The 15,246-nt window shown below is 38.5% G+C and overlaps 1 protein-coding gene across 1 annotated transcript in view; it reads left to right on the top strand.

Annotated features, from left to right (window-relative positions):
* The first annotated feature begins 2,971 nt into the window (after positions 1–2,971).
* FAM13A (family with sequence similarity 13 member A) overlaps positions 2,972–15,246 on the top strand; it is a 121,504-nt gene continuing 109,229 nt past the window's right edge. The window contains exons 1-2 of the mRNA XM_043970634.1: positions 2,972–3,225; positions 12,922–12,963. Of these exons, the coding sequence (XP_043826569.1) occupies positions 3,197–3,225; positions 12,922–12,963 (71 nt within the window). The 5' untranslated portion in view covers positions 2,972–3,196. The remainder of the gene's footprint in view (positions 3,226–12,921; positions 12,964–15,246) is intronic.

Consider the following 15,246-nt stretch of genomic DNA (forward strand, 5'->3'; position numbering starts at 1 on the left):
CTAACTATTTCTAAGAGACCCCATCATCCCACCCACCATGGCGAGGTCAGGAACCAAAAGGACCCAACGCCTCCTGTGAAGCTGGAAACATCCACCCCACTCGCGCACACACAGCTCCAAGCTAATTGACTGGCAGCTTTGATAGACAGCACCCACGAGCAAACATCACTTCCTGACGCCAAGGACCTAACCGCATGGCTTGCCCTCAGAAGCCTTCTCCTCATGGCGGAGCTTTCCTACAGTCACTCTCCAGCAGGTGGCATCATTCCAATCGTTACAATATCATCATATCATATATCTGAGATTTTTCTGACTCCAGGTCCAGTACCCCATCCACTATACCATGCTATTTCCCACAACAACCTTGTGATTTAGATATTATTGTTATCTCCATTTTGCAGATAAGGAATTTGGGGCTAAGAAAAATTAAGTAACTTACCCAGAGTCACATGTGGCTTAAGGCTTCCTGACTTCATGTCCAGTGCTTGATCCAAAGTGCCCTGATACCCCTCTCTGTGTGTAATAATAACCTATTTACTTCTGTGTCTCTTGATCTCTTCTTCTCTATATCTTACTAGATCTTTAATTTTTTTTTAAAAAAAAACAGACTTGTTATTTCCTTGGCCTGGGGAAGTATCCATGAAGGCGCCTCCTCTCCTCAAGGAAATGAGAAATTCCTTATCTGCTTTGGACTGGTCAAGTTTTCCTGTTATCTACTATGATGCTCTCTGCCTCTTTGAAAATCTATTATTCTTGTTATTGTTCTGCTTTTTTCCATTTTGCATCACATTATGGGAGAGATTATTTTCAGGTAAATGATAGAATACAAGGCCTCTGAGACTTTCTACTTGTAATATTCTGAAATTCTTTTCTTTTCCCCATATTGTATATAGCCTTCATCTTTATCATTTCTTGTGGCACAGTGATATTTAATTAAATTATTTAGCCTTTCAACAGGTTTTTAACATGTAGGTTGTTTATATGGGAAGTTTTTAATATATAGGTTGTTGGGGGCGGCTAGGTGGCACAGTGGATAAGGCACCGGCCCTGGATTCAGAAGTTCCTGAGTTCAAATCCGGCCTCAGACACTTGACATTTACTGGCTGTGTGACCCTGGGCAAGTCACTTAACCCCCCTTGCCCCCCCCCCACAAAAAATATATATATATAGGTTGTTTATATAGTTTTTAATATATAGGTTGTTTTATATATGTGTTGTTCATATAGGAAGTTTTTGGCATATAGGTTTTAACATATAGGTTGATTATATGAGAAGTTTTTGATATATAGGTTGTTTATATAGGAAGCCCTCATCTTTATAATTTCTTGTGGCACAATAATATTTGATTAAATTATTTTGCCTCTCTACAAGTTTTTAACATGTTGATTGTTGGGTGGCTATGTGGTACACTGGATAAAGCACTAGCCCTGGATTCAGGAGGACTTGAGTTCAAATCCAGCCTCAGACATTTGACACTTACTAGCTGTGTGACCCTGGGCAAGTCACTTAACCCTCATTGCTCTGGGGGGGTAAAAAGAGATTCTAAAAACATGTCGATTGCTTGTACCGTGAGGTTGTTTTTCAAGTAGGTGGTAGAATACCAGGCATCTGAGACCTCCTAATTGCAATATTCTGAAATGCTTTGTCTTTCCCCATATTTGTACATAACCTTCATCTTTATCATTTCTTGTGGCACAGTAATATTTAGTTCAATTATTTAGCCTCTCTGAAAGTGTTTAATTTACAGGTTGTTTATAGTGAGAAGTTTTAATTGTTACTCTTAAAGCTACAATGAAGTTTCTTATGTCGATAGGTCATTTTTCTTTCCCTTTTAATACCATTAGGATATAGTCCTATTAGTGGGATCCCAGGGTCAAATGATATGCTGTCGGTTTCATAAACAGTATGCATTTTTTAAAAAAGAAAAATATGAGTAGTGATGTTTGATCTGATATATTCTGTGGGGGATACTTTTAAAGAAGTTTGCTGTGTAAGTCAATATCGTTTATTGAATCTGTTGAAAAGAAAAGAAAAAAGGAAAGGAAGAGAAGGGGAGGGAAGGAGAAGGGAGGAGAGGGGAGAAGGGAGAGGAGGGGAGGGAGAGGAGAGGAGAGGAGAGGAGAGGAGAGGAGAGGAGAGGAGAGGAGAGGAGGGGAGGGGAGGGGAGGGGAGGGGAGGGGAGGGGAGGGGAGGGGAGGGGAGGGGAGGGGAGGGGAGGGGAGGGGGAGGGGAGGGGAGGGGAGGGGAGGGGGAGGGGAGGGGAGGGGAGGGGAGGGGAGGGGAGGGGAGAGGAGGGGAGGGGAGAGGAGAGGAGAGGAGAGGAGAGGAGAGGAGAGGAGAGGAGAGGAGAGGAGAGGAGAGGAGAAAAGGAAAGAGAAGAAAAGAAAAAGAAGAGATTTTTGTCAATGACAGAAAGTAACAGTAGTTTTTGCTCTCTAGGAGCCTAGTGGAGTATCTTGCATCATTTGCTCCCTTAAGGAGTGCCAGGAGTGAAAACTGCAAGCCAGATGGGATGTCCCTACTTAGTAACTACTGCAGTGTAAATAAACATCTGCAGGAAATACAAGTCTGTACACGCAGAAGTGGAAGAGAGCGTCTTTTGGAAAAAGCCTGGTGTCTTCCAAGCAGACTGCTACCAGCTTCTGCCAATCAGTCCTTTAGATTCTGAGCGCCTGGCCCGAAGAGGCACTGCCTTCTCTTGTTTTCTTGCTGGCAATCTCTGTCATGCTTGGAGGTTTGGAGGGTTTCTTCTGAAGCAGTTATTGGTTGCCTTCCCCAGACTGACGGGGTTGGCTGTGGAACTCCTGGGGAGAAAGTTTCGAGTTACCAGGATGGCAAGCCCCTACGTAGGAGGAGGGAGGTAAGTATGCAGAACTGCGGCCACTGCTCCTTCTGATTGGCTGTCCGGTGCAGCTGCTTCCTCAGAACAAAAGGTCAAAGAGGACTGCAGAGTGATTATAAGAGACATAGCCCTGCTGGAAGAAGTGTGTGGACCTCAAGAAGCAGTAGGCTCGATTTCTCAGGAGCTCATGGATTCCCTTGGCTACGGGTCTGCAGCCTCCAGCCTCCAGCTGCAGTCCCAACACAGTCCTTGGGCTTAAGACCCATTTTAGAAGAAACTGACAGAATTCAGAGACCACCCGATCTGTTTCAGAAGAAGCAGTTCCATGAATCCCTTGTATACTTTGGTACTGCAATGGCTTGTGAAATCATGCCTCTGCAAAGGTATTCACTTTTGTCTTGTTTTCATTTTGTCTTACCTGATTAACGTGCGAACCATATAACTTTGCCGGTTGCATAGCTCATACTTAAGTCCTCTGTTATAAGAGTGTGTCTGCTTTGAAGGGGTTTATTTTCCTCCAGACAGTCACAGTGACTAATTTTATTTCTGACTGTCTCTCATCGGATTACTGAGAAATGGGATTGCTCAACTGCCCTTTTTATTGAATACAAATGAATATAGGAAGAAAGAGCCGATAAGTGGATTCTCAGAGTACCTGAGGAAAAAGAAAACAAGAAATATGTTAGGCGGGTTTTTAGGAAGCCTTTGATTAACTCGTTTTGCAATATGGTGAAATAATAAAAGATGGATATTTCGTGTAAGTGATTCTGAAGAGCAAAAGACTGACTGTTTTATTCCTGAGGATGCTTCCTTTCTAGATTTCAAATTTAGGCAAACTTTTAAGAAAATCATTATTTATGTTGCGGTAAATAGAAATTGTACAAATGTTATCCTCCTTTGCATAATTCTTCATCTGTTAATGCAAAAGTATCATCTACCCCACAAAGAAAACTTCCGCATGGAATTGTTTGTTTAATATGTGTTCTGCATGCATTTAAATGTATACATGTTGTCTTTCCCAGATATAAGTTCCTTGAGATCAGAGATTATTTCATTTGGGTGTCACTGATGTCCTAGTGCCTACCTCAGCACATAGTAGGGGATTTTATTTGTGACCCTAGAAGCCACTGCATTTTACTGAATAGAGGAGTGATACATTCAGACCTGTGCTTTATTGACAGCTGAGTGGAAGATGGACTAAAGTAGGGAGAAACTTGTACCAGAGAGTCCCAACCATATTGCTATTATAATAATCCAGGCATGAAGTGATAAGATGCTGAACCAGGATGGCAGCAGTGTCAGAGAAGAAGACACATGTGAGAGATGTTGTGAAGGTAGAATCAACAGATTGGACATTGGGGTGAAGAGTTAGTGTTGAGGCTGCTCTATCGGCTAGCAGCATGATTGATTGGAGGGTTGGTGGTACCCAACACTAATAGGGAAGGTAGGCAGGAAGTTTTGAGGGGTAAGATAGTGAGCTCTGTTTTAGACGTGTCGAGTTTAAAATGTCTATAAGCTATATAATTGGAGATGTCTAATAGGCAGTTGGAGATGTGAGACTGGAGGTGAAGAGAAAAGTAAGCACTAGATTAGTAACTCTGAGTATCATCTGCATAGGTCATTGAATCTGTGGGAGCTGATGAACTCACCAAGTGATGGAGTATGGAAGGAATAGCAAAAAGGGCCCAAAATAGAGACTTGTGGGATACCCATAGTGAGTGGGAATGTCTGGCCATAGATCCAGAAAAGGAGATTGAGAGGTCAGAAAGGTAGGAAGAGAACCAGGATTAAGCAGTGCCAAGAAAACCTAGAGATAAGAAAGTATCAAGGTAGGGGTGGTAGATGAATATTGTCAAAGGTTATAGAGGTAAAAAAAAAGAACAAGAATTGAAAAGTCATTAGATTTGTCAATTGAGAGATCATTGCTGAATTTGAGGTCATTTTTTCAAACCTCTTCAAAACAGGAATTATGAACAAGAGATAAAACAACTCCAGCTATCTTTACCGTCTGGGAAGGAGGTATCAGACACATAATCTGCAGGCTGCATGCAATCCACAACACTCCTGAGTGTATCCTGGACCAGATTAAATTATAATTGGGAAATATTTAACAAAATAAACGAAAATTCAATAAAACATGGACAACATTAATATGTTGCTTTCTAAGATGATATGTGTCCCACAAGGATTCTTATGTGTATCCCTATTTCTATTCAAGTTTGACATCACTGGTCTAGGATACTAAGAACTCTAACAAGATAACAATTCAACGAATGGCAGAGAAAGCTATTCCCTAACTCCTAACATGTCCCTTCAATACCCTTTTCCCACCATCCACCATGCTTCAACAGCTGTAGGGCTGCACAAGCCAGTCCACTGGCTTGCAACAGAACTCAGCTATGCTCCCTCACCCTGCCCCCATCCCCTACTGTGCTGCAAAAAGCTAAAAAGCAGATGCTTGCTTAAGAAGCACACTGAATAGTTCTGTGATGCAGCAGAACTCAGCCAGAGAACTAAGGAACAGAGAGAACTGAGGCAGAACCCACACGTGGCACTCTACCAAGCCTAAACAAAAGAACCCATTTTCCAACTGGGGCCAGTTCTATTCCCCCAGAAGTGACATACTACAGGCAGAGACTGAGAGCAGTAAAATGTGAATTGCTTAGTGTACAAGAAGGCTGAAATAGCTTTGAAGTGCAACTTCCAGGGAGAAAAAAATATCAAATGGGAAGGAGTCAAAAAGGGAGCAATAGGAGAAAATACGGAAAAAAACACTAAAATTACCAAAGATCTTAGGAGATTTTTAAAAACTCAGTTAAAGACGGAGACTAAAATAATAACAAAAAGCAATATGGCCTCCAGATCCACTAAACGGCTATAGATATCTTTAAATAAAATTTGCAAGACAAAGGAAAATTAATCAACATCTGATGAAGCAGAGTACCATAGGAATCCCCAAGAGATCATGGAATAACAGTAGGATGTTCCTGAATAGTTTAAAAGAGAAATACAATTTGGGAAAGCATAACTTGTGGTCTGTGCATCAGAAATAATTGACAGAATATAAACCATTCAATCCATGATGAATCTCACCAACAAAACTACAAAAAAGAGGATAACTGCAAATGAAAAAAAAATAAAGAAAAGGATAATTTTGAAGCAAAAACAATAGCATTAAAAGAAAACATAATATCTGTACAAGCAAAACATTGCTCTCAAAGATAGGTTAGATGTAGAGACAACTTCAGGATTATAGATCTTCCAAAAGAACATGACAAGTAAAAAAAAATCTTGAATGTTATAATGCATAAAACAAATGATATATAAAAACTATCCAGAACTTCTTAACAGAGAAAATAGAGCACTAAACTAAAGAATTTAATTGCTTCCTTCAGAAAAAAGAAACAAAACAAAAACATAGAACAAAACAAACAAAAACTCTGCTTCAAAACCCAAGACATATAGTTATTAAATTTAACAAGCCAATGACAAAGAGATTTTGCAAGCAACCAAAAGAAAGATCTTCAAAAATAAAGGAAAGTAAATTTAAATAAGATGACTATTCTGAACTCACCAGAAATCAAAGGATGAAACAGAATAATGTGTTCTGAAGAACAAAAGAGCCCTAGGTGACATACCCTGCAAACTTGAACTTAACTGTTTAAAAAAAAAGATGGGTGTTCAATAACAAGAGGTATTTGAAGCATTCTTAGAGGAAAAGCAGAACCTGAACAAATAATTTACTTTTCAAAAAGCCTAGACAACAGATATATGAGAAAGTTAACAATACAGCATCCAAGAACAACAACAAAATAACAACAGAGAAACCCTTAAAAGATTTCTTTCTTAAAGTACACAAAGAGACAAGGGTGATTATAGAAATCAAATAGAAGTTATGGTAGAGAAATAGGCTCCAAATACCATAGATTAAACCTCACAACACTGCACATCCAGGTGAATCAATGTTTTTATGAGATAGAATTACAAAATAGGATGGCAAATAAAAAGAGAGAGTGAGGATGAAGAAAAAGGGAAAATAGGATGTGCCCTAATCGAATCAAACACTAAAAACGAAGGAAAAATAGCACCCTTAGTCTCTCAGGAAGAAGGGAGCTTAAAGGAGAATGGGTAAGGAGAAAAAGGAAGTTAAACAAGGGGAAAGAAAGAAAGAAATCTTGTTTCTGTGGTGGTAAGGGGATACCACTGGAGAATACTCTCATGGGGGGGGGGGAGAGAAAGATATTCTATAAAGGGAAGTGGGGAATCAACAATTGTGTATAATCTACCAGGATCTGGGGCTAAGAGAAGGCACCTCAGGAAAAGGGGAATCAGAACTCCCAGGACCAACTAACACCCAAAAGAGCATGAGGAGGAATATTTCAAGGCAAAGTGGAAGGGGGGGGGGGACAGGGAATGACCCTAGGTAGGACAAAGATTAATGATAAACTGCACAATCATGGACATAGAAAAACTCCAATACTCCTGTAGGAGTTGGCATTTCTAAAAGCAAAACAGAAAAAAGGTTATCCAGGGCAAGATCTACAAGAAAATAACATAGAAACTATTTAGAAGAGGCAATCCAAAATAAGTACCATGGAAGATTTAATTCCATGAGGAATACAAAGAATAAAGAAGGATTTAAGTTATAAGATTCATGAATCAAAGAATAAAGGTCTAGAAAATAGACCAAAAGGGAAGATAAATAATGAAAGGAATGAGGGGGAAATCCTTTTGGAAAAGGTAGAGAAAATTTTTTTAAACTAACAAATTAATTAAGTTGAAGGGGAGGAGAAAGTAAGGGAGATTTGACTTTTGACTACTTAACTGAGAGAAAAATAAAGCAGGAGAAGTATTAAATAACTAGAAAAAGGGAAGAAGAAAAAAGGAACTAATGAGTTAGGTAAAACTCCAAAACTACAGAAAAGAGTAACAAATAGGAGGAGTGGGCTTGGGCATGAGAGGAAGAGAGCTGAGAGGAATAAGGTTGCTATAAAGCAAATTAAGTTAAAATAACCTAAGAGACAAAGTATTTTGTTTACAGAGAAAGAGGGGGGAAATCCTGATCTGGAACAAAAAAAAAAGAGACAAAAGAAGGAATATATAAACCTAGTTCTCATAATATTAAATGTGATTGAATTAAACAATCTAGAAAAATGAAAAAATTACAGATTTTCTAAAAAAAACCAACAACAACAACAACCCGACACTGTTGCTTACTGGAAATACACACACATTTTAAAAGAAAGACATACAGAATAAAAATGGAGGGGGGGGTGGGAATTAAGTAAGAAATCAGGTAATTCCAAGAAAAAGAAAGCAAGATCAGTAATTATATTATCGGGCAAAGCAAAAAAAACCATTCACAGCATAAAAAAGGAATAAATGAAAAAACTGCATTATGCTAAAAAGAATCATAGACAAGAGACCAATATCAATATTCAACTGATGTGCTCCCAAAGCATTAATATCTAAATCAATAAAGGAAAAATAACTGTATTACAAGAAGACATACTGGCAGGAGATTTCATGTCCCTCTAAGTTTTTTAGAAGTCTAAGAGAGCAGGGGTAGCTAGGTGACGCAGTGGATAGAGCACTGGCCCTGGATTCAGGAGGACCTGAGTTCAAATCAGGCCTCAGAGACTTGACACTTACTAGCTGTGTGACCCTGGGCAAGTCACTAAACCCCAATTGCCTTGCTAAAAAAAAAAAAAAAAGAAGTCTAAGAGAGGGCAGCTAGGTGGCACAGTGGATAAAGCACCAGCCCTGGATTTAGGAGGACCTGAGTTCAAATCCGGCCCAGACACTTGACACTTACTAGCTGTGTGAACCTGGGCAATTCACTTAACCCTCATTGCCCACCCCCCCCAAAAGAAGTCTAAGAGAAAGGTAAACAAAAGATGAAATAATGAATTGGACAAATTGCTAGAGAAACTAGAGCGGAAAGATTTATGATGTGTCTTTTTGGTCAGGACTAGTAAAGAGTATACAAATTTCTCATTACAACTTGGAACTTTTACAAAAATTTGTCATGTAATAAAGCACAGAGATATTATATTGCAAATAAAATTGAAAATTCAGAAATATAAACTTATCCTTTAAACACCATCATTCGATAAAAATGTTAATCTGTTCAGGGAGGCAAAAAAATACACAGACCCAAATTCACATTTAATAATGAAATACTAAACAATAGGTGATTAAAAGAATAAATCATAAAAATAGTTATTATATGAATGAAAATTATAATGATGAAACAACATACTATAATTTTTGAAGTGAAGTTAAAGCATTTCTCAGGAGAAAAATAAAATCACTACAAAATAAAATAGAAAAAAATACTACTTAGACACTATGCTATTGATCTCACATACCTCTTCCTAATAAAAGTCATTCTAATATTGAAAGGCAACTCTCATATCTCCCAGTTTTTGAAGAGTATGCACTTCTTCTTGTTGTCTTCTAATAACTCTAGTTCTGCCAACTTACCTTTATATCACCTAAGCATGGTATTGACCCCCAACTCTTACCAGATTCTCTCTCTTGCTTTCCCTGGGCCAAGGCTATCTCATTTATATCCCCTCAAGCCATTTCAAAAGTTTGGGAGGATTGCCAAGAGTACCAGCTTCTATTCTAATTTTCAGGTTTCTAGAGGTAACCCTATTCCCCACTAACACTACAGCCCATATCCCACCTTTATATTGTCCATTTAAAAATTAGCTACTCATACTCAGTTAAATTAATCTTTTTTCTTTTCTTTTCTTTTCTTTTCTTTTCTTTTCTTTCTTTCTTTCTGGCTGGGCACTGAGGGTTAAGTGACTTGCCCAGGGTCACACAGTTAGTAAGTGTCAAGTCTCTGAGGTCATATTTGAACCTGAGTCCAGGGCCAGTGCTTTATCCACTGCGCCACCTAGCTGCCCTCAGTTAAATTAATCTTAACCAAAACATTTACTGAAAATACAAAAGAAACACACAATAGTCAAATAATAGTTAACCATCATTCTCAATTATACTCTACCTACAATGCAGACGATGTTGTTAGGAAAAATACGCATGTACCTAAAGTCTTCAGTCAGGGGCAAACATGGCCAAGACAACTTACAGCTCTGGACCAGTACACTTTGTTTTGCTCTTTCTCTTTCAGGACCCATCTACAAAAGTTCCATAATGAGCAGAGCATAGCATGATGCATGCTAGGTATATGTTTCCACTGTTAACCTGAGCTGATCCACACTGTGCTTGAGTAATGCCTCACAGCCACACTAGACAATCTTTTGAGTAATGTTTTTGATACTGTGTTTCAGAGCTTTTCCTAGCTCAGTTGGACTTACTACTTAATAGCAACTGTAGTATAAAACACTTCCAGCTTCAGGCTAAGATCATAACTTCAGCTGAAGTAATGTTAGGCTCTTTTAGGAAAAAGCAAAAACCTTTAGGCCAAAGGTGGCAAGAAATCTCTCCACTTCTGTTACTTTGAAGGATTCTTCTCTTAGCAATATTGTGTAGCAAGGAAGAGAAATATCTTCTCTTTTCCTCTTCTCAGCAATAAATCATAATAGGAGGAGAATACATTTTTCTATTCCTTCTTATTCTTTTCAGCAGCCAGTCAATATAGAGTATTCTTGTTCTTATTCTTCTTAGGAGTAGATGGCAGTAGAGAACAGTCTCTCACTGGCCAACCAATATACCTGGAAATGTATCACAGTGCAGAGGAAGCTATCGACTCTCTTTGACCCAGTCAAAAATCTTTTTTTTCATCTCTTCTCCTTTTCTCTGAACTTTTCTTGGTTCAGCAGCAAAGTCCTCTATATGAACAACCATGGTACAGCTTATGGTTAGGAAAACAATTTCTCATCTTCTGTCTGTAATCAGGTAAATTAAATTTGTCCTAGAAACTGTTCTGGTGTCTAGATTTCCCAGGCTGTTAACCTAAAAATTCATTGATTGTTCATATGCAAACCACTGGAGCAAACTGTTCTCCATTCCCTCTAATGTCCTGAGCTTGTCATATACAAATGAACAATTCCTGTTTTACAATGAGACTGAGTCAAACTTACCTCAATCACTGCTTCCCTTAGAATTTTGAGGCGGAATTATATCCCAGATAAAGAACTATCAAGGAAGCTATAACTCAGCAACTGCTTTTCTCAGAAATAGACTTATGCTCCCAGACAACTGAATTGTCAAGTCACCCTACACTTTTCTAAGAATTGGAAATCAAAGGAATGCCCATCAATTGGGGAATGGCTAAAAAGCTGTGCTATATGATGGTGATGGAATGTTATTGTGCTATAAGAAATGACAAGAAGGATGATTTCAGAAAGGTCTGGAAAGACTTATATGAACTGATGTATAGTAAAGTGAGCAGAACCAGGAGAATGTTGTGTACAGAGACAGCAAAATTGTTTGATGAAGAACTGTGAATGACTTAACTGTTCTCAGAAATACAATGGTCCAAGATAATCCCAAAGGACTAATGATGAAGTATACTATCCACCTCCAAAGAAAGAACTGATATTGATTGAACACAGACTGAAACATACTATTTTTTACTTTTTAAATTTTTTTCCCTTTTATTCAAGTTTTCTTATATGAAATGACTGATGTGGTCATGTTATACAAAATTGTAAAGGGAAGGAGGGATAAATTTTGGAATTCAAAACTTTAAATAAAAATGTTTATTATTGTTTAAAAGTACTCATGGGGGCAGCTAGATGGCAGAGTGGATAAAGCACGGGCCCTGGATTCAGGAGGACCTGAGTTCAAATTCTGCCTCTAGCACTTGACACTTACTAGCTGTGTGACCCTGGGCAAGTCACTTAACCCTCATTGCCCCTCCAAAAAAAAAAGTACACATACACAAATGTGTGTATATGTGTATGTACACACATACTCATGTGTATATATGTACAAACATAATACGTGTATATGTACACACATACATGTGTGTATATATATACACAAACATGGTTGTAAGAAGTTTACAGAGGTGACACGGTAAAGATAGATACAGCTAGTTTTTCTTTAAGAAAAAGCTTTGAGAAAACTGTTTGATTCCAACCAGATATTAGTCAATAATAATTTTTTTTAATCATAGCTTGATAATCCATTATTCTAGGATCAGCTATGTATTGCGTACCTGCAAGATGCTCTATGCACTATATGCACAATGAAGAGTACAATAATGTCTTTTTCACTAAGGAATTTACAGTTTAATCATAAATAAGATGAAAAACTTTGTAAAAATACAAATTGATAGGTGTATTATAAAAGTAGTATCAAATATTAAGTCCTGTAATGTTTCAGGACAAGGAGTAATTAAAGTCAGATATTAAAGAATAACAATTTCTTCTAAATGAAGGAGGCAAAATAATTTTGTTTTAATGACGTCTAGATTTTAATGCAAAAGATTTTAACTTAAATAATTTAGCATAAATATTGCTAAAACTATATTTTATTATGATTTTATCTTAATTTAATGCTTATTTTAATTATGCCTTAATGGAACCTTTAAATTTCACCAATGTAGACTGAAACTTATCAGAGAAACTTTAAAAAAAGCCAAAGAGCCTAGGTACTGCATTCTTCCATGGTGCTTTGCTGTTGCTAGAAGAATTGTACCCATAGTACTCCATATATACACTGATTGTTTATTGGCTATTAAACAGTTTCACCTTCATGATAATGACCTATAATTAATTTTATTTGACTAATTCAGACAATGCATGCACTGTAAATGTTCTAAGAAAATTAAAACACTGTGGTTATTTCTTTTACTGGAATAAGGTAGTTAAATGTTTCCCTTTAACAATATGATCCTTGTTGAAGGGAAAGCCTTCAAGTCCTGCCTCAATTTCTCTGGAAGAGGTAACTTGCTTTAACTGAGTGATCATTTTAATTGGAAAAAATATTTAATTTAGTTTAATCTTTGATAAGGTTAGTGTTAATGTCCCATAATGAATACTCTTCCACTCACACTATACTTAAATTTTAGTTTTACAAAAGCAGATGTTTATTACAAATTAACTTGTTTAAGCAAATAACTGAACTATATACTAATGTCAAATGTATTTTTCTTCTAGTTCTCAAGAAGAAGAAAGGCCCATGTCACCTTTTTATTTAAGGTATTTTTTTTATTTGTTTGAAGGGTAGAGGAGCTTAAGGGTTCTTTTAATGTATTTACTCATCTATTTTATGATATATTCTGAATCTTGGGGTACATTAAGATGTAACCATCAGCCTCTGTTGTTTTCTGACAAGTGTAAGGGTTTTTTTTTAAAAGATCTCCCAGGTTTGTTAAGCCCCATACAGGCCACCAATCTGTAAGGACCAAATTTAATATGGGAAGAGTTCATTGGGAGGCTAGCTGAAATCTTGGGACTCAGAAAACAACGGGGAACCTCTAGGTCCTGAGCCTCCTCTCTTCCACACTGCCCCCTCCCCAACTGTTTCTCCCAGAGTGATAAGAAAAGCCTCTTTTCAAAAAAAAAACCAAACAAACCCTGGGTTTATTGATGAGAACAAATTTAGAAATAAGGACAAAGAAAAGCAGGAAATACGTCTCTATCCCCCTGTGAGTCTGCGTTTAACTCTCTTACCTGCTGCCATGAACTCTTCTCTCTTCTCTCTCTCTCTCCCTCTCGCTCTCTCTCTCTCTCTCTCTCTCTCTCTCTCTCTCTCTCTCTCTCTCTCTCCCTCTTCCTCTCCTTCTCCCTCTCCCTCTCTCCCTCTCTCCCCTTGTCTCCTCCTCCTCTTTCCTCTACCCCCCCCAATAAAAAACCCTTCTCTCACGGGAAACCTGGGCCAACCACCCACACACCCCAAGCTAATTCGTTGGCACCCCTATGGGCAGCACCCAAGGCCAGCTGGGGCACGGGGTTTCCTTGCATGCCCCCGCTTGGGGGAGGGAGCCATGCGGGGCGTACCCGAGGCTTTCTCATTTTAGCCAAAGATGGGGGTCCCCAAATTGCAATCAATTCTTACACAAGGAACTTGAAAATTTTCCAGCAAAAATTTGAAAAGGATAGAGGATAAAAAATACAGAAGTGGCAGGCAATTTTACCTTGAAAATTTCGCAATAACTCTGCTCTTCTCTATTCAACTCATTCTATTCTATTCCATTCTACTATTAGCAGGGTGTGTTGAACTGGCCTCAGAGTCAAAACCTGGATTTCATTCCTACCTATGACAGACACTAGCTGTGTGACTGGGCAAATCCCTTAACCCTTTTTGTCACAGGCAACTCTATAATGCTATATAAGTTGTAGTCAAGTCAATAACAAGTCAACGAAACTTTAAGAGTCTCAAGTCTTAAAAGACTTTGATCGGTATATGTATTAACCTGAATTGAGTAAGATAGCTTTCACACAAGTCAAGCCAATTAGCATTTATAAAGAACCAGACACAGTACTAAACTCTGGGATACAAAGAAAGACAAACAATCTCTGTTCTCTCTAAAGAGAGAGGCAGCATGCAAACAACTATGGACAAACAAGATAAATCGGAGTTGATCTCAGGAGGAAGAAACTATTGTGGGGGCGGAGAGAACAGGAAAGGCTTACTGCAAAAGGTGGAATTTTCAATGGGATTGAAGGAAGCCAGAGAAACCAAGTTAGAGATCAAAAGGGAGAGAATTCCAAGAATAGGGGGACAGCCTGTGAAAATACAGAGTGAGGAGATAAGGGAGTGACTTGGAACAGCTAAGCTAGAAGGCTGATGTCACTGGATCGTAACATACATGAGGGTATTAAGATGTAAGGAAACAAGGGGGCAGCTAGGTGGTGCAGTGGATAAAGCACTGGCCCTGGATTCAGGAGGACCTGAGTTCAAATATGGCCTGAGACACTTAACACATATTAGCTGTGTGACCCTGGGCAAGTCACTTAACCCCAATTGCCTCACTAAAAAAAAAAAAATGTAAGGAAACAAGGGGGCAACTAGGTGGCGCAGTGGATAAAGCACCAGCCCTGGATTCAGGACCTGAGTTCAAATCCAGCCTCAGACACTTGACACTTACTAGCTGTGTGACCCTGGGCAAGTCACTTAACCCTCATTGCCCCACCCCCCAAAAAATTCAATCTACATTCAGACTCCACAGGCTCTTTCTCTGGAGATGGACAATACCTTAGAAAGATCCTTTTGACATCTGACTGGAGGATAGACTGGAATGAAGAGATACTTGAATCAGGGATACCAGCCAGAAGGCTATTGCAATAGTCCAAACACGAAGTGATGTGGGCCTAGATCAGCATGCTGGCAATCTTGCAGAAGGAAAGTGTAATATATGAGAGGTTGTGAAGATAAAAATTAATCGGCTTGGCAACAGATTGAATATGGAGAGTGAGAGAAAATGAGGAATTAAGGATGACACTTAGGTTGTGAATCTGGGTGGTGGAAGGATGGTGGTA

This window comes from Dromiciops gliroides, chromosome 6 (genome assembly GCF_019393635.1).
Source record: "Dromiciops gliroides isolate mDroGli1 chromosome 6, mDroGli1.pri, whole genome shotgun sequence".
In the NCBI taxonomy this organism is placed as follows: Eukaryota; Metazoa; Chordata; class Mammalia; order Microbiotheria; family Microbiotheriidae; genus Dromiciops; species Dromiciops gliroides.